The 20069-nt window shown below is 39.7% G+C and overlaps 1 protein-coding gene across 1 annotated transcript in view; it reads left to right on the top strand.

The window, feature by feature from the left end:
- vipr1b (vasoactive intestinal peptide receptor 1b) overlaps nt 1-20069 on the top strand; it is a 60033-nt gene that overhangs the window by 13418 nt on the left and 26546 nt on the right. The window contains exons 3-5 of the mRNA XM_049564774.1: nt 2497-2607; nt 15559-15659; nt 19326-19423. Of these exons, the coding sequence (XP_049420731.1) occupies nt 2497-2607; nt 15559-15659; nt 19326-19423 (310 nt within the window). The remainder of the gene's footprint in view (nt 1-2496; nt 2608-15558; nt 15660-19325; nt 19424-20069) is intronic.

The following is a 20069-nucleotide window of genomic DNA, read 5'->3' as shown; positions in this document are numbered from 1 at the left end:
GCGGTTATGCAACATATTAAATATAGAGATTGTCCAGCAATTCCACGACTTCCTTGAAACAGAACAGTCATAAAAATTTCTTGACAGCTCGTGTCCTCTGGTGTGCAGCGTTAATGTAGCGCTACACACACACACACACACAGTTCATTGTACAGATTCAAAGATGTTCTGAAGAAGCTGTCTGCACTCTGAATTGTTTATAAGTGTGCTTTTATCGGTTTTTCAACTTCAGATCAATATCTGTCAGAAATGGTTCATCACTTGTGTTTTTGTTATTTCAGATTCTGTGCTCAGTGCTGTGACTTTTATTGTGATTGCACATATAGGCACAAAAAACTGTCCTCCTAATGGCATGTGTGTGTTGATGCCACAATAGATGCTATGTCAGAGTATATTATGGAGTTCATTTGGAGGTTGACATTGTTAGGTTGTGTCTAACCAGTCACCACAGACCTAAATGACTGAGGCCCTGTCTACATGCATACGGATATTTTTAAAAACAGATATTTTCCCCCTCTGTTTAAAAAAAAAAAATCTGCCCGCATGGCCTTCATTTTACAAAATATCTCCAAAAACACTAGAGTACAAAAAAAGTTTCCAAATGCTCACCAAAGTTAGCTCTCTTCAGTTGTCTCCCCTCATTGCAAAGGTGGTAAAATGCACAGGCTAACGTCACCTTGTTCAAAACAACTAGATTTCATTACCACTGATTACACTTCAGTATGAGGACAAAGGAGCCAACTCAAAGATATGAGTGATGCTCTGGACATGAGAAAGTTTTTCTTCCACACCTCCTCAACAACAATACGACTCTTGGAATTATCCCTCCATCTGCTGATCTAAAACTGTTATGAACCCCAGACGCTGAGGTGGATGAAATAACATTAGGTGCAGCAGATGTCTTCATTTGTCTGTGAAGTGGTGCAGCAGCACTAAGTTAAGGTGTAAAGAAGTTAGAATCAGCAGTGTTGACAAAACTTAAACAAACTGGTAGTTTAAGTCGTATTTCTCTCAGTACAGTATAGTTCAGGTATATGTGCTTTTTTTTCCATTTCCACTGTGACAAGTTGTGGATAGTACCAATGGAACCGTTCTATACCGTCCCCATTTTTGGTCCCCCCTCTGTTGGGCTACCTAGCACACAGATCTGGTACTAAAAGGTGGAGCTGTGAACACTGCAGTCTGTTGATTGGTCAATAGAAGATGGTCACTCTGCTCAGGGCTGAGTTGTGGCTGGTTTTGAAGCTCATGTAACCACTGTTGATAGCGTGGAGAGTTTATTAGTAACTGTAACTATAAAATGAAAGGATGTTTTGCTGGCTCTTGCAGCAACTGCAGTCAGAATAAAACATTTACTTGTAATGTTCCTCGACGCATGAGTTGATGACATGAATCCATCAGCACAACTTAAATTCCATGTGTCAGCTTTGACCATTACTTTAGTTTTTATATGACGGCATAAGTGGATTTCCAAGCATTTATATGTATTAATTATGACTGGATTATGTGAACTGCATATATTCCGATCCTCACTTGTCTTGGAATGTCAGTCTACAGAACACTGAACCCCTGAGCTTGCCTTCGAAGGACTAAATGCACAAACCCGCTATTTTTAAATATCCCATGGAGAGATGCTCTCACTGCAGCCTGTTTTATTTTGGTCTGAAAATGTGGGCGTGCAGCCTTGTTCTGTGGACGATAAACAAGGTGCAGACTTCCATCTGTGTTACTGGTAATGAGGAAATACATTGAGTGCTGGACGGAGCAGTGAGTGACAACCCCGCCCACATTTAAGAGAACTGTCTGCTGTGGAAACGCTTGAGATTCGTTACCATGTCTGAAGGGTTACTGTTGGTTCCAGAGGTACCATACCGTTTTTTATTTGCATGTACATGTGTATAGAGGTGACAGGCATTACTGTTTCTGGTGCATGCTCATTACACAAAGCGACAATTGATAAGCACAAACTGAGGAAATGACATCATTGTTTTCCAAATGCTTCGTTTTACATGTCCACATCAATACACACTAACTGGAGTTTTGAAAAGTCTGCACCTTTAAAGCCTTTTTAAAGACATCTGATCAGTTTTAGTGTAAACTCTGTTTGGGTGTGGACGGGAGGCCAAAATGTAGAGAAAATATACATGCAGACAGGGCCTGAATGTCTTCAAACCAAATTTAAAGTGGATAATGAAAACTTGAGATTGTTTGTGTTCCTCTTTATCTGTGAAAATGAAGGAATGCAATTTTATTTGATAAAGCTGAGAATGAAGATAGATCAACTCTTGTGCCACATTTATACCATAAGTAAAACTGAAAAAATGTGTGTGTGTGTGTCTGTGTGTGTGTGTGTGTGTGTGTGTGTGTGTGTGTGTGTGTGTGTGTGTGTGTGTGTAATTGGGTGTCATGTTAAGCACATGATCTAATTTTGTCCTTGCAGCCTGCATATGTGTGTGTGAGTGATGCCATGTTAATGGTATTGTCTCTTCCTGGCAGGTTGCCAAGGCATGTGGGACATCATCGCCTGTTGGCCTTCAGCCAGAGTCGGAGAGGTGGTTACAATAAGCTGCCCCACTTACTTCAGTTACTTCAGCGACGAGCACAAAGGTAAACACATCTTCCCTCACTTAACGTAAATACAACGTGCATGAGGAATATTTTCTCTGCTTTGCCTTTAATCAAAACTGGATAAACATTCCACAGTGAAATCATTTCAAACCCCAGCTTGAGAAAAAGAAAATGACAATCAATCAATCAATCAATCAATTTTATTTAAACAGCCCAATATCACAAATCACAATTTGCCTCACAGGGCTTTACAGCATACGACATCCCTCTGTCCTTATGACCCTCGCAGCGGATAAGGAAAAACTCCCCAAAAAAAACCCTTTAACGGGGAAAAAAAAGGTAGAAACCTCAGGAAGAGCAGTGAGAGACAGTGTTCATAATTTAAAATATCTGTAATTTAATCATGTTGTGTTAGCGGAGTAATTTAATTGGAGGCCAACAAGCCTGTAGGTGCCAACGCTGGACCTTGTGCTGTCATTTGCTATCAGCTCTGGGCCAGTCAGCACATTTATATGTTTTCATTTATTCCCATTTTTTATAGCTGTGAGTATTTTGATATTTAAAAGTGTATTTGCATACAGTAAAGCCTTTGGGTAGATAGCGAAGGTTTAATGTGTTGCTCGCATACAAATCGACATTTTAACGTCATCAAACCGGTGCTTTTTTCTATTACCTCCTGCAGACATCGGAAAATAATTAGAAACCCTGCAGAAAGCTCACGGCAAATAATATTAATTCATAAATAGTATTATTACATCGTTGGTATTTACAAGTATGATACGTAGAGTTTCAGAACTTTTTTCATTTGTGTAATATTCTATCAATGCAAAGAGCGAGAAGAATAGACCACCCTCCTAATCTACACCAGTGCTTTACCCACAATGCTCTGGGGAGGGGTGGGGATTGGGGGGGGGGGGGTCATTTACAATAGTGCTGACCTTCTGAACTACTGTGGTGCATTAAAAAAATCAGACAGATATTGGGAGTTCTTCAGCTACCCCAAACCCAGGATCACAGTTGATCCAGGTTACTGTAAACAGTATGCGGCATTTACAGGAGCCAGATTTAAAAAATGTACATGTAAACTGAGTCGCAGCTTACAGTCAGGGTCTAAGCAAACAAGGAGGAATTCAGTTTATCCTTTAACCTTTATTTTGGAACAAGCGCAGGCAGAGAGGGGGGAGGGAGAGCGATGATTCACTTACCAAAGATAAGGAAGAGAAACATTAGAAACATTTTTGTGTTCTGTTGAATCACCTTTTGTCCCTGTACCAGGAGCTTTGAAAATGTTCCTCATCAGTTTCCTGTGCTTCATTAACAGGGCTTTATTTTCTTCTTGGCTCATTTTAGATTACCAAGGATGTTTTAATCTTGTAAATGGTCCCACTGAATGTCTTTTGCATTTCAACTGTTTGCCTCCCTTTCTTTAAAACCTTGTGTTCTTGTTTGTCGCTCTGCTGCATCAACTCTTAACTCGCATTTGTGTTGTGACGGTAGACGATTTGAGGGAGGTAGTGTTGGAACATCTTATTAGCAAACTGACCAAAATACGTCCTCCTTGTTAAACTGCCATCCCTCTCCATCTCAGGTGCGGACCCATGGCTCTAACTGACATAACTGTGTGTCTATTTTAACCTGTGCAGCATTTGTAGCACTGGTTTAGTGACCAGGAAACTCACAGACCAATTGTGTTACATCATCTCACAGCTACTCAGCCAATCAGATCTGTGCAAGCACTGCACCTCGATTTAGTGAGGTTAACCCACGGGCGAGATAAGACAAGAGAACAGTCATAGAAATAGTAATTCCACATGGCGTGCTCTAAAGAGAGACAAGTAGATGCGAATGGACAGGCTCTTACATGTTGGCAGGTCAAAACAATGTCTCGGTCTCATCATATGTTCTGAGACCATGGGGATTATTAAAAGCAATTATGTGAAGCACTACTGTGATTCAAAGCACAGAACATCCCTTGAGCAAACATACCCACTCAGATCCAAACTGAGGGCACAGAAAATAAAATATTTGGTATGGGATTGAATCATAATGCAAGTTAGACATTAGCGGAGCTGCTGGCAGCTACAGGTGTGGTTTAGGTGTTTGTGTTGGCATGAAGAGGCAACTGTGGGTTAGCACAGATGCTGCAATAGCATCAGTTGTGTCAAAACTGAAGAGTTTTTCTTCACTGAATGAAGAGCAAAGATTGGCACCGAAGGCTTTTCTTAATGGAAAGGTTGTTTTCACGCTTCTGCTGACTTGCTTTGGTTGATCTGATTGGTTCAAGATAGCCAGTGATAGATGGTGATGGACAGATAATCCATGCAATCACCTGCCAAGTATGTTTCGAAAGTGCCTGCCCTTTTCTAAACAGTTTTCATCAACAGCCCTGGATACAGCTTTAGACGTGGGGCCCTGGTCGAAAGTTGTTCAGTGGGGCATGGAGCCAAAAAAGTTTGGCTTCCTGAGTAAAAAATTACCAGAATCTTTCATGTCTTGCGGCCCATAGAGCAAGTGCACTGGAGACTTTCACCAGCCAAGTGGCTAACTTCCAGTTTGGCATTCTTCTTTGATGGATATAAAAATGATTTAATCGTGCAGTTTTTCCAGACCTTAATGTTATTGGACTGTATTGATCAAATCCAGATAGTGAAACGAGTCATTTTGTGGGGGTTGTGATGCTAAAAAATGCATCAACTGATTTACAAACATCTCTTTCCCAATGTAAGTCTATGGGAAAACGTCTTCTTGGGCTCCATGACATCACGTGACAAACCTGGACATTGTGATTCCACATTTTGCCTCTATGTTAAATTGGCTTCAAAGCTTGCTGCTGCTCCTGGGGGCATGGGAACAAACTATGTGGCACGTTGGGTTACATCAACTTCTCCTCTCAGACTATCAAAACTTTTGCTGCCTCAGCAACCTGACCCAACAACCAGGGAATTATTTTCTGGCTCAGTGTAACATAAGCGTTTTCATTCATGACTCTGTCGCCTTCATGAATGAAAGGAAATGAAAATGGCCCTGATATCACCAGTGATCTGTGTACACTGTGCCACATTTGTGAATCAGTGTATCTAATGCTTTACTGTGTTGTACAGTGGGTAGAAACTTTCAGTTAGTGATGTCACAGCAGATTATGTCAACGCGATTGTGAGAACATGGTTTCTAAGTTAACGATAGCTGGACATTGCCTTCTTGTCATGCCCTTCATTTAAACTGATTTCATTATTCTGCATTTTAACATTTTAACTAAGGCTGTCAATTGATTAAAATACTTAATAGTTATTAATCACATGATTGTCCATACTTAAATCGATATTAATTGGACATTTCTTTTGTTCTAATTGTATCTTAAAGGGATATTTTTCAAGTTTTTAATACTCTTATCAACATGGAAGTGGACAAATACGCTTGCTTTGTGCAAATTTATGATTACTGTTATTGCAACAACCCAAAACGACGACAAATACTGTCCAGAATATTCTCCAGAGCATTTGTCTTCTATGCGAAGGTCCCGAATTCAAGTCCTGCTGGGGTCGACATCAGCAAAGGAATGCAGACGTAATAGGTTCCCCCCGCCGAATCAAACGGGATTAGCTTCCTTAAGGAGGCTTCAGGATAAGAGAGTAACTCTGGAATCTGAGCCAAGTCTTCAACGAAGGTGCGTCTCAAGCCTGTTGTAGACGGGAGATTCCAGACATAAAAGCGGATTCATGGCAAACTCAAGGCCAACAAGCAACAACACAAAGACATACCTGAATTATTTTGACCTGAATGTAACATTTCTTAGTGATACAAACACAAAGTAGCATCCAACTTTACTCCTGTAAATGTTAACTAAATATCCCCTTTTTTTTTTTGAAAGCAGCTCGATGTACTCCAGTGGTAACTCAGTTCCTATCAACAGCAAATTCAAATAACTCTGGTCTTGTCGAGAGAACCATCTGGCCAAGCTTTGAAGCTGAACATGCCTTTGGTTTTCCGTTTCTGCTCATGAGGTTTGTTTCTGCTTGCAGCCACACGTTACTGCTGCATCACTTCCTGATTTCCCAAACTACGGGGTTGGCAGAGGGTCATCATCACAGAAAGTACATGCATTAATTGCGCATCAAGAAATTGTGGCGTTAAAAGGAATTTGCATTGACTCGTTATTAATGTGTTAAATTTGACAGCTGAAATTTTAACATTAATTCTCCTGAAAATGTCACTTTTTTTTTTTTTTTTTTTTACTTAGCGCTGTCTCTCTCAGACCAACGTCATATTTTGGATAATTGTGTAAGTGTCCTGCTGAAAGTGACCAATGACATGCTCTTCATAGTGAATTGTGTTGACCTGGTCCTCCTCATGTCACCTCCTAAGTGAAGTATGTGATCTGATTAGCATTTAAGTGGTTTAACTCGTGAGAACACTGCCAAATAAAAAGGACCTTTCCTTGTTTATTTGCAATGCATGCGTTCATCAGTGCAGTCACTCTCTTTGCATTTAAATTAGGCTTGGGCAGTGTGTAATTTTTAATATCTTTATACCTGCCCTGAAATTTTACCAGATAGTTCATTGGGAATTTAAAACCCGAGGACAGACATTAAAAAGCCAGTCTGATGGTCCTGTTAGCTAATGTGGGTCAAATGAAGGCATCATTTTTAAACTGAAACTGTTTGATAACCAGACAAAAACTCCTTGTAGCTGATTTAATGTTTAAATGGGGCTGAGTACAAAGGCCAGAGGTCATCACAGCCACATATATAAAGGTTTTTGTCCTGTGCTGTCTGACTGTAAACTTGACTTGAACTGAATATTGGGTTAATAATCATCACAGCGGGGTTGACTGTAGTGCAAATCAGTACCAGCTTTCTGTTATGCTTTCTGACCCAAACTTCTCCTTCACATCCAATTTTTTTTTTTTTTTTTTTTTTTTACCTCAACCCAGAGTTATTTTCACATCTCTGCTGATGGATATCCATTTCTTCTTTTCAGCACCTCTGGGCTATTTGCCTCCAGCTCTATACCTGCTCCTGTCTCTGTGACCCAGCCAGTCAATGCTTATTCTTTCCCCTGACTGAGAGATGTGCTATAATCCAACTATTCATAACTAGTGGAGATGGGGTTGATGGGCTTTTTACGGTTCCACTACCTTATAGATGTCACCTCACTGTGAAATATATACTGTCTGGACCCTCTAATGAGTTGAGTCAGAAACTAACTTGGGAAGAAATCTTGCACTCACAGCAGGTTTTCAAGAACAGAGCCTCTCATTAGTTTCAAATTCTTCAATGTAAATGTGTAATAACCCTCTCTGTGTCCACCCTTTTTTCCCTTATACTTTATACCTTTGCGTTAATAATTGCTGGCTCTCACAGTTATTTCAAGACTGCACCTTTTTTAAAACCTTGTGTTACAGTAAATTGGTTCATTAATCATTCTGATTTCCCCTGAATCTTGGTCACTTCTGTTTCCATTGTTCTCCTAGTTTCACTTTGTTCACAAGGGAAAAAATAATGAGTTCATGCTGTAAACATATATAGATACCATAGATTTGCTGTAATCACCACAAAGACTGGAAACAGCTAGCCGGGCTTTATCCTTAGAGGTACACAAAGGCAGATTTTACTACATTTGAACAAAGCCAGGCGATCTGTTTTCCATGTATTTATACTAAGCTAAGCTAACAGGCCTTATTTAATATTAAATGAGAGTGGCATCATCAGTGTTTAAATGCTGAACCATATATATCTCTATGCTTATTTAAAAGAAGGATTAGTTTTAAATCTGGATTTAATTTGTAATTAAGTTTCAGACAAAGTTTCTAAAGTTTTGACCGCAGTTCCACAGTCTTTTCCACTTTTGGATCCTGAAACCTTCCACATACTGTGCCTTTGCATATTCTGTGGGTGTGAATAAATCTTTATTTTCCCACTGATCTATCTCACCTAAGAAAGTTGTGCATCCTAATGTACGCTGAAGTGCTGCTTCACTCATACAGGCAGTAAAAACAGTGAAATGTGACACTTCAAAGATGGAGGATGCACTTTTTAAACTCTACGTGAATCGGTGGCAGCATGGTAGAGTTTAGGGCCGTGACACACCAAGCTGACTGTTGACCATTGGTGAGTGCCAGGTCATCTGTGAGCCTCTGTTGATCTAGTTTTTGCAGTGTGTCCTGCACCGTTGGCACTAGTCAACTTTTGTTGGCTGTTTTGCAACCTATTCAGCATGTTGAATCTACGTTTGAGACATTGGAGCCTGTCAGTGAATGATCATCACTGTGTTTGTCAGTTTAGCTCAGTGCATGAGAGAAGAAGTGAGGAAAGTAAACAAACAGCTAAAGTCAAGAGGGCAAGATCAAAACATACTCTTTCTCTTTGGCAGAAAGGGTTTGTAATTGTTTATTGTTTGCTAGTGCACAGTGAATATCCTTCATCGAGTGTATTGTTAATATGCTAACTGGCTAACTAGCGTCATGAATCCACCCTGTATGTCTTCCAGTCGGCCTTTGTCACTGCTAATTCTTTAATGTTGGTTTGGTGTGTCTTGGCTTAAAGCTGATGGAAAAAAATCTGGGGTAAGAACGCTTTGAATGGACCGCCACAGACATTGAGCAGAAGAATTGTTCGATAATACCTTAGAATTAGGATTGTCAAACGATTCATTTTTAAAAATCACTACTAATAGTTGAATTTCCATTATTAATCGCGATTATTCGCACTTTTTGATTGCAGGTTTAAAATTTCAGAAGCTTTGAAGTCTGCATTAATAAGGTGAAGCAGTTCTTACCAGTGTGTTCTGATTAGAAATCAAATGAATGCAAAGACATTTACTTTATGGTCTCGACTTTGAGATTTATCTCTTCCAAATCTGCTGCACTGCTACAACAGTGTGGTCGAAGAGACGAAATTGTAGCACGCAATCAACTCTCTGAGACCCACAAACTATAGACCAATTTTTGTATTTTTTCAGGCGGAGAGGGGATCTTTTGAGGGAGATAGCAGGTCAACAGTATATGCTACATAGAAGTGGTATATATCACCTGAAAGCTGGAAACCTGAAGATTAATTTGAGATACAGCTCAGCACTGTGTGTCAGGTTAATGTGCAACATTGCATGCAAAAAAGTGCATAGTTTGTGCCAAACTCCCCAAACTATATGGGACTAACATAATGTGGACATGTCTGTGTATGGGAGACTCATGGGTAACAACAGAACCCATTTTTATTGAGATATCTTGAGGTCAGAGGTCAAGGAACCTCTGCGAAAATGGCCATGCTGTTTTTCCCTCACCAAAATCTTGCCTAAATTTGGAGTATTATTTAGCTCCCTTCCTGAAAAGCTAGCATAAAAGGGTTGGTACCACTGGATTTTTTAGGTCTTCTAGTTTCACATGATACCAGTATCATCAGCCATCTTTAGCTCTGAAAGACACGTAGTGACAAAATTGCAGCTCAGGATTAACATGATTTTAAAAAATGATGCATTATTTTTCAGATGTTAATTGCATGCGCATTGCATTGTGTTAATGCTATATTGAAAATGGCCAACAACTCTTTTATGTGTCTTATGTCATTCTTAATGTAGGCTTGATTATCAGGTTTAAGTTTTTAGTAAACTGCACTGTGACAGTGATTTGCAGTAGACACACATCAGTATCAGTAGGTCCTCTGTAGAGCACATCAGAGAATCCCCCCTTGGATATTTATTGTGGGTATACATCAGTATAATAGGCCATTTGGGCTTTAATAAGAACAAGTTCTTTGTGAGTTGGAGACATACTTTCATCTAATTGGGAGCCATGAGAGCCTCGTAACATTGTGCCGGACAAACAGTTTTTCCTGTTGTTATTGTTGAAATAATTTGTTGCCTGATTCCTCGTTGGCCTGAGAATAAATGACATAAAAGACCTGTCCTGAAATCTTTGTTTTCCCACTGAGGCAGAACTGAATACAGGACAACTGCCTTGCTGTCATTTTTATCATCAGTAGAAGTATACAGTGGAACAACCCATGACATGAGTTCTGACGATGATAAATGGTCCAAACAACATGTTTGAATTTGCATTTATAGTGCTGTTTGTGAGTACTAATAACACTTGTCAGTGTCTCAGCAAATATACATTTTACATGAACATCCGTGAACATTAGTTATCATTGTTTTGCCAAAACATTTAGAATTATAAATTAGTCTTTACTAAATTTCCTTACCTATATCACACAAGCAATTGTGGTTAAAGCATGTAAAGCTGACACAGTAAATTAGCCACGTACATGAACTGGGGTCACCAACACACACGCTCCTACAGAATCATTCATTCTGCATTACGTTTCATTATTTGCAAGGATATCCCTGGGCGGCACGGTGATGTAGTGGTTAGCATTGTCACCTCACAGCAAGAGGGTTTCTGGTTCAAACCCAGGGTGGGAGGTTCGAACCCCAGGATGTGTGGAGTTTGCATGTTCTCCTCATGTCAGTGTGGGTTTTCTCCGGGTACTCCAGCTTCCTCCCACAGTCCAAAGACATGCAGGTTTAAATTACCCATAGGTGTGAATGGTTGTCTGTCTTTATGCGTCAGCGTCAGATTTTCAAAGCTGTTATGAGTGAATCACCATTTTTACAAAAAACAAAACAATTAAGAAAAATAGATTTTGGCATAAAACCAGATTTTAATAAAGGTGCATAACCTTGTTCTTTTAAACTAGGTGGTGTAGGCGTCTTCAGTCGAAGGCAAATGTCATTTTATAATGAAATTTCTCACTTTGATATGCTGAAAGTAAAAAGTATTTGTGACCTTTTCCTCCTATTGAGTTGCAGCCCTTTTCGCACAAGCCACATCTCAACTGTCTCTTAGATTTAAAACACGATTTGGACTTTTTCTTTTTTAATACATCTCCTCCTGTGTGACTGCTTTACCTTTAATAAAGAAACTCAATGAGGAGGAATAGCTTTTGCCTTGATTCAGCTCACCTCTGCGTTTTATGAAAAGAACTTTGCACATTCAGCAAATACACAAAAAAAAATCGAAGTTGCAGCAAAACGAAGCCACAACTTGATAAAAACACCTCTCAGCCTGATAGTACAAAGGCATGCTGACAGACTTTTACAATCCATAAAAATCATTTTCTTCTTAACTCTCAATTTCAGGTTTAACTAAAATTGTCTTTCATTTATTTATTTCAGACATAAAACCATGCAGACATGTTCGTTTAACAGTAGTCCTGAAGGTCTAATCCAGTATATTAAAACATACATGGAATGTGAGAAACTAGTATCAGGTTATTGCAGGAGTGCTGTGTGAATTTCTAGAAACCTGCAAAAATAAAATGCAAACTGGTGCAGGTTTGATGGTATTAACTCCTGTGAGGATGGCGCTGCTAACAAGGATGACAGTGCATGCAAATACTGCAGGAATGTACCTCCAAACTCAAGGCATCTATAATGAGACAGAAACAGCCTGACATAAACTCCACCGGAGAGATAAACAGACACAGACTGAGGCTGCACAAATCTCTCTAAATCCACAACTTCAAAAACTAAAGTTTCCTGTCCCAAGTTTAGCTCCCTCGTACTTTTCTTTTGTACTTTCTTCACACGTAGCCACACAGACACTGACTCTGACAGCAGATTGTCTGCTGAGCTTTTTTACTATTTGACATTTCCAGGTTAAGAGGACACTTAAAGTCTGACTATGACCTGAGGGACCAGCACAGAAATGACATCAATCTGTCTGTTTTGTTAAATTCTATATACCTCGTGTGAGAAATTATGCCTGTGTTTCGGGCGGTGGTTTCACACGGAATAAGTCAAGACTGCCAGCACAGTCATTTGTAACTCCACTGAAAACACACTGTCATGTTACCCATCTCATCATCTTTTGAAATCTGGCTCTTCCGAAGGATTTTAGTTTGCTCTTTCTGTGAACGGGGCTCCGTGCTTTGTAGCTAGACGAGCCTACTGCATTCAAAATGCTGTCAAAACTTTGATTATTGCCAACGCAGCCTCTGTGATTTCCAGTCTGGAAAGAGGCAGAAAAAAGGTGCACAAAACTGTAAATAAGACACCAAATCACAAGATACTGATTCACACAAGACTAATATTATGACATGACCTTTATGTTCGGCAAAATACGATAGGTAATTTGCAGTGGAACTTTCATTTGACAAATTAGGGTTATGGCAAATTAACATGGGATTAAGGTCAGAGACGACCTGTGAGGAACAGCCCTCTACTCCTGCCAGCATGGGACATTTCATGTTCGTACAGCTGTTGTGTTGTCCTCTCATAAAATATCATTTCACACATTCAAGCCCACATTCAAAGGGTCAAATATGAAAACTGATACGGCCCTCAAAAGTTCAGTACAGGTTGATCTCTTATCTTACAGAGCTGAAGAGGTTGGATGAGAAGGCAGGCAGGATGGTGTCCTGCACACAAAACATGAGGCTTTCACAACCTGTGCATGTGTAAATCTGCTAAAGCTGCCAGAATATTCTGTCTGTGAAACGACCTTGAGTCCAGGTAAAATTGTTCTGCTTTCAGGTGCTTGTGCGTCCTTCCCCTTTCTGCAGTTCTGCAGTGCAGCAATAAAGCTGTTGAAAAGACTGAATCTCACCCCGCTGACTACAAACAGATGACTCCAAATCTACTTGAGTCAGTGCTTCCATTCAGGGTTTTTAACGACACTCAGCCTGTGCCTTCCTGCAGTGTGTGTGTGTGTGTGTGTGTGTGTGTGTGTGTGTGTGTGTGTGTGTGTAACTTACACAATCATGACAGTGGTCAAAGGGGACCTATCATGCTCATTTACAGGTTCATATTTGTATCTTGGGTTTCTACTAGAACATGTTTACATGCTTAAATGTTCAAAAGTGCTCAGTCTGCTCTGATTGGTCAGGCTTTGTGAGTTCTCCGTATCTTGGCATCGTTGTTCTGTCATTGAAACCAAGGAAATGACTGTGAGGTTTAGAGCAGCACTTTCTTTTTTTTTTTTTTTTTTAAGATATTTTTGGGGGGTATTTTTGCCAAAGGGCCACGAGTTGGAATCGAACCCGGGCCGCAGCACTTTCAACTGTTAAAAATCACAAATAAAAGCTTCTGCAAACAAATCTCAACTACCACACATGTTTCAGCGGAAATATCAGAAATCGGGGAACATTTTACATCAGCACCCAAGATTGTACAGTGCCCTCATGTCGTTACATGTAGGGGTGTGGTTTACGTAATGTAAACACTTGCATCAGCATGCCTAGAGGAGACCATATCAAACATTTGTCACAATCTGATGTCATCTTGTAGCCAAAGGAGTAAAAAATGTTGGTATTCAGAATGGTCTGAAGCCTGAGGTTTTGCTCATGGGGATTACTTTTACATACGTTTACCTCATTGTTTGAAACGTTGGCCACTTTTAATATGAACATGCGACACTGTAGCATTATATATACATGATAGAATATAAGTACAAACAATATAGGTTCCCTTTAATAAAAGAAAATATTGAGGAGAAATAAAACAAAAGATGAGGGCAAATTCACAAACATCATCCCAGGGTGACACTCAATTTCAGCCACATCAGTGATGATAGGAAAACAACATTTTAATCAGTTACACAGAGCAAATGGGCTGTCGGTCACATTGTAGTTAAGGTCTCATTTGAGTTTGAGTTTGTTTATATAAAAACCCCAATGCTCCCAAAATGAGTTAACCATTAATGAACCCCAATAATAAGCCCTATGACAGACTATTTCTGGTGCTCCTCTCACAGAGAGGTTCATGTCTTTGGCAGAGAAACAGGAGGTTATTTCTAATACAGGAGGAAGAAATGATAATCTGTGTTCAACACTTTAACAATCATGTCTTTATATCTTGTGACCAACTTTTGATTAAATTTATGCATTGACAACAGAGGACAAAAGAAGCAAAAGAAAACCAAGCCAGCAACAACAAATAACGAGCACACGCCTAAGAATAAACACAATCTCAATTATAGGGAATCAATGCAAATGACGTAATAGGAAGCGTCACCACCAGAGAGGTCATGACTCTAGATGGCCCTGTTTTATATCCTTCATCATCACAGAGCCAGGACTTATGAAAAAAAAAACAGATTGGAAATTTACAGGTAAGAATAGAAATGAAAGAAAATATTAAAATAAAAGCACGGACAAAAGGACAAAAATCCCACCTTAGCACGACAGAAAACACAAAATGCTTAGCCAGTCCAGCTACAAAACAATATCAATACAGCCTGCTTTCTGAATCATCTGAGTATGTTGCTGCTTGTATTTGGCCTCAAAGACAGTAGGTGGTGAAAACCAGACATGACATGAGGAAGCTGTTAATCAACATAATAAGGTGTTGGTAACTAACATAATCTGACAAGTAGCAACATGTTAGACTGAAAGAAAAATTTAGCTGCTAGAGCAACACAGGCATGATTTAACTTCCGCATACTACTGATGCACACACAGCACTCAGTTACAGTGGGTCAGTAGTTTTATTGCCTAAAGAAATAAGGGAAGAAATACAACTGAAATTGTGAATGTCTGTTGTAGGAGACAGGCTTGTTTTAACCAGATTTACAGTGATTTATTAGAGTTTAGGAATTTTAATACATCATGGTCTGACTTGACATTTCCTTATATGTCATGTATACAATTCCTTAACAAGAGCATGTTAATCTTCACTTGCAACTGGATGAGTGACAATGGAAGGATCAGAATGTCAATATCTGTAACAGCCAAGTGCCTTTGTGCAGGCACACATAATGCACAAGTCAGTAACAGCTCACATCAGCTGGAGAGAGTCATACAGCAGTTTGTGGAGTTCAAGGCTTTGCAGTTTCTTTGCAGATGACCCAACAACCGAGCACATGAGGTCACTGACAATGTCACAGTGTGTCTCACAGCAGTACATGAAGCATTGGACCAAATTGAACTTGGTGAGCAGGTAAAAGAGAAATCTACAGTCTGGGTGGCCGTGACCTTTTTATGTCATCTCCATCTCCAGGTAACCTCTCCAAAACCTGCACAGCAGATGGCTGGACTGAGATGCATCCCATTGACATCGCAATGAACTGTGGATATAATCTCAACAGCACCAGCGATGATGTGAGTAAGACACGGCAGCAGTGCAGAGACCCAATGGTCCCATTGCGAGTGAACTCAGCAGCACAGTGGGAAACCATGTGGAGAGCCAGTGGGCAGGAAGAATTGAATTAGGAAATGTTTCTTCTCTCTGTGGGGGGGTGTTGTTGGGTCCATCAGGATAAGAGCTCGTTATTGTTGGTTTCACAACTCCAGTGTTTGCCCCTTGTTGTGAATAGCATGGAGGGGCTGGGTTGAATACAACAGACGTACTGAATTTACAGCAGGACACTCTGAACTGTATGTCCATGCTAGGGCTTCAAAAACAATACTAACAATACTTTATTACAATAAATAATTTTATTTAAGGAACTTATTGTAGGAAATTTGCTCTTTTTTACTTTATTGCCGATAGTCAGATGAAAAGAACAATAGTATGTCACTCTTGTGTGTTAAATACAAGGCTGGAGCTAGCTGGTTATTAGCTTAGCCGAGCTAGCCTGTCACAGACATCGCAAGACTGGAAGCAGGCTCTTTCCAAAGTTGGAAATGGTGTATTTGGACCTGCACTTGTATAGCTTTCTTGTCGTCTGACCACTCAAAGCGTGTTTTCCGCTACGACCACCAACAAGTTGGGGTTTGGCATCTTGCTCAAAGATGCCTCGACATGGGGACTGAAGGAGCCGGGATCAAACTGCTGATCTTCAAATTAGTGGACAACCTGCTCTACCTCCTGAGCCACAGCTTCTCCCCATCAATGCACCTCTCAATACCTCTAAAGGTCATTAATTAACATTAGTTACCTCCGCCAAGGAGGTTATGTTTTTGCCGGCATTGGTCTGTTTGTCTGTTTGTTTGTTTGTCTGCAAAATAACTCAAAAAGTTATGAACAGATTTTAATGAAATTTTCAGGAAAGGTGGATAATGGGACAAGGAGCAGATGATAAAATTTTGGTGGTGATCGGTTGAAGCAAAGTGGATAAAATAATAAATAAAGTCTATCATCTGACAGCCTCAGCAGCAATCCCAATTTCTATAGCGCCATCTGGTGGCCGGAAACCACAGCTTGTTCTACTTGCTAAATATTGTTGTAATTCTAAAGTTGAAATTAATGTTCTGTGTTGGAAAAAAAGAAAGTGAAAACTACAAAAAAACCATATTATATTCTGTGTTGATACAAAATAAAAACGAAAATTTTTTGACTGACTGATGTGACCACTGGTTTTGGTGAGACTTTAGAAATGTCTGTGCAGTGCCTCCACTGGTTAACCAAGAGAAAGTTATCGCACAATTCCTGGTTTGTAATTCTTACATTATGTTAATGTATGGTTGATTAATTAATTAACTAATGCTAATTCATTGATTGTGGCTAAGAAGGTAGAGCGGGTCGTCAACTAAACAGAAGATCAGCAGTTTGATCCCCCGCTCCCCCAGTCCGCATGTCAAAGCATCCTTGAGAAAGATGCCGAACCCTTACTGGTTGTGGATGGCTGTTCCATTGGTGTGTAAGAGTGTTAAAAAAACAAAACAACTGAGTAGTAGGTGGCACCATGTATGGTAGCCTCGGCCACCAGTGTATGACTGTGTGTGTGAATGAGTGAATGTAACACGTAGAGTAAAAAGCGCTTTGAGTGGTCTGACGACTAGAAAGCTGAAAGTATACTGTACCATACTTAAACCCGCAATACCTAATTTCTTCAGCCAACTGGGGGTAATGGAAACAATCCGCCAACACAACATTAATTAATTATCACCTTTTAAGTTAATATGGCAAACTTGTAAACAAACAGTTGGCTATTTACACATCCAGCAATTTAATGCAACATTAGCATTCAGTAGGAGTCGTGTTCCTGGCCAATATTCACTCTCCAGACCAACTCCTGAGGGAAATATATCTCTCGCTGTCTAGCAGCTATATGCTCCACTTTGTCCACCATTTAGTCCCTAACTGTGCCTTGGATGAAAGACTGAGAGGAACTGCAGATTAAGGTGATAATTATCAGCTGGTTGGTACAGTGAATGACTCATTTCACATTGCACAGAGCTTTGACCCACTGTAATTATAAAAATAATTGATTATGATTATTATTATTAAAAATGTTTGATTACTTCTTTAGGTTTTTTATAGAGTTCATGACCTAAAAAGCAACAATATTCTGACTACATTTAAAATGAATAGACCAATAAGTTAATATTATTTGCCAAAGCAGGCACATCTATGAAGAACAACAAACTTGTCATTGACAAGGCCGAGTCAGCTCGTAGTTCCTGCCTCTATTATCAGCATTATGAGCCATTAGAGGTTATTCATGTTGCCTTCAGGGATAGGAACTGAATGAATACATCAGATGTTGCTTTTATTTAGTTTACTTTTAATGCAGAGAAATCTAATCTTGTCTGTGCTGATGGAGGTGGAGCAGGGTGAAGAGTGGATGTGCGCTACAGGGTGGTAAAAGCTTTCTTGGTGGGCACTCTGCTCTCTGAGTCACAGCAGCCGCCTCATCAGTATGCCACATAGGAAGTCAGGAGGGACCTGGCTGGTGGAGTACACTAAAAGGAATTCGATGTCTGTATTTCTGCATACTTAATGCCGTGGGGTGCCACAGGATGCAGAGCTCTTAATCTCATTTTCATAAAGCACCAAACATAAGTGACATGGCAGTAAGACTCTGAAAGGCTCCACGTGTGCTTAAGAACAATCCAGTGTGCTGTTATATTGGACAAGCCTGGAGTACGTCAGCAGAGCCAGTTGTATTGATTCTTTTTGGGGGCAGAAATCTCAATTTTAAACACTTGAAGGTCACTGGAGTCAGGAATTAGCTCACTTTCAGAAGAGTATGAGGATTTTTTTCCCATTACTTTTATGATAATTTCTACAGATAAAGACGTAAGTGGTGCTGTCCTTTGCAGTGGTGTTACGTTTGACCCTCCTTTGCTCTTTCCCTTTCTATAATATGTCAACTTGCAACCCCCCTATCACAGTGAATTTTTATGAGTTGTCGTTTGAGGCCAGTAAAATACAGTATCAAGAAAAAAGATTAGCAACTACGAATGAATGAAATGAACAAACTTTATTTATATATAAGCATGCAGCACACAGAATTCAGCAGCAAACACAAAACCACCAAAAACATAAGTTTAAAATCATATAACTATACAAAAGACATTAAATAAAAAGAAGAGAAAATCATAAAAGATTCAAGAGAAACCATAAAACAGACAGATGTTAGTTAAAGGCCATATTAAAAAGTTACACTTTTGTGCTCCATATTTTTGAGGAATAGTCCCTAAAAGTAGCACCCCCCCCCACCCCCCAAAAGGTTTTTGTGAGGACCTTGGGAACAGTTTAAAGAGCAGCTGTGGAGGATCATAAAACGACAGGGAGTCTGTGACATAAAAGTGGGAACGGCCATTTAATGCCTAAGAGAAGGACTTTAAAATCAGTCAGTGCAGGTTACATAAAACAGGAGTTATGTGCTTTCTCATTTTACTTTTTGTGAAAACCCCAGAAGCAGCATTCTGAATGGTTTGTAGTTTTGCAATGACTGCTTTTTGTAGGCCAGTATAAAGCAGAAGGACTGCTTCAACTAATTATTAAACCAAATTGATGTATTTTAAATATACAAATACAAAATATTCTAACCTTTCATGTCAATTTCATTCACTGTTGACCTGTTTTATTTTCTTCAGGGCAAGTTTTTCTGGCAAGTGAAGATTGGCTACACGGTTGGCCACAGTGTTTCCCTCATATCTCTGACCACAGCCATCGTGATCCTCTGCCTCTTCAGGTACATAGAAATACAGTCACATGGTACCCGATTGTACAACAGAGCTCAGCTGTTGCCCTCCCCAGGAACATCATCATGGTCAATTTATAAAACTTTGCAAGAAAGTTTGAAAAAGTAAAAGAAATGTTTTCACTCTTGACAGCAGTTTACAATTTGTACTGTTAGCCACCTGCACCAGTTTCCCACAATGCTTTGGGGGATGTAAACAGGAAGTATGTTGCTATGGAGTCAGTTAGTCAGCTGTGTACTACAGCTTTTAGCATATTTTTTTTTTTGAAATTGGGACCTTTAAAGGTATGCCAGTACAGTATTAGCAGTACTTATATGTAATTTACTCAGTGATGTGCACATGGCTATCACTGGATTACTTCGACACTGGGGAAAAATGGGGAAAATGTAAGATCTGGAGTTTATCAAGCATCTTTTTTTCTTTGATTTGGAAGCAAGAATGATGTCCCTGGAAAGTGTAAGTCACACTGAATCTATAAATATGTTTATCATGTCTCTGTGTTCAGATTTGACTGAGTGAAGACTCTGAGAAGGAGCACAAATTTTGACCCAAAGTGGGTGGTTTGTGGAGAAAGTCTGAAAAAGAAAACTCTTGACAGCAGTTGTTTCACTCAACAATTCACACTTTTAACTTTTT

The sequence above is a fragment of the Epinephelus fuscoguttatus genome, linkage group LG21, assembly GCF_011397635.1.
Source record: "Epinephelus fuscoguttatus linkage group LG21, E.fuscoguttatus.final_Chr_v1".
Classification (NCBI taxonomy): domain Eukaryota; kingdom Metazoa; phylum Chordata; class Actinopteri; order Perciformes; family Serranidae; genus Epinephelus; species Epinephelus fuscoguttatus.
The sequence above is the reverse complement of the archived record's forward strand: the minus strand, read 5'-3'. Positions and strand labels throughout refer to the sequence as shown.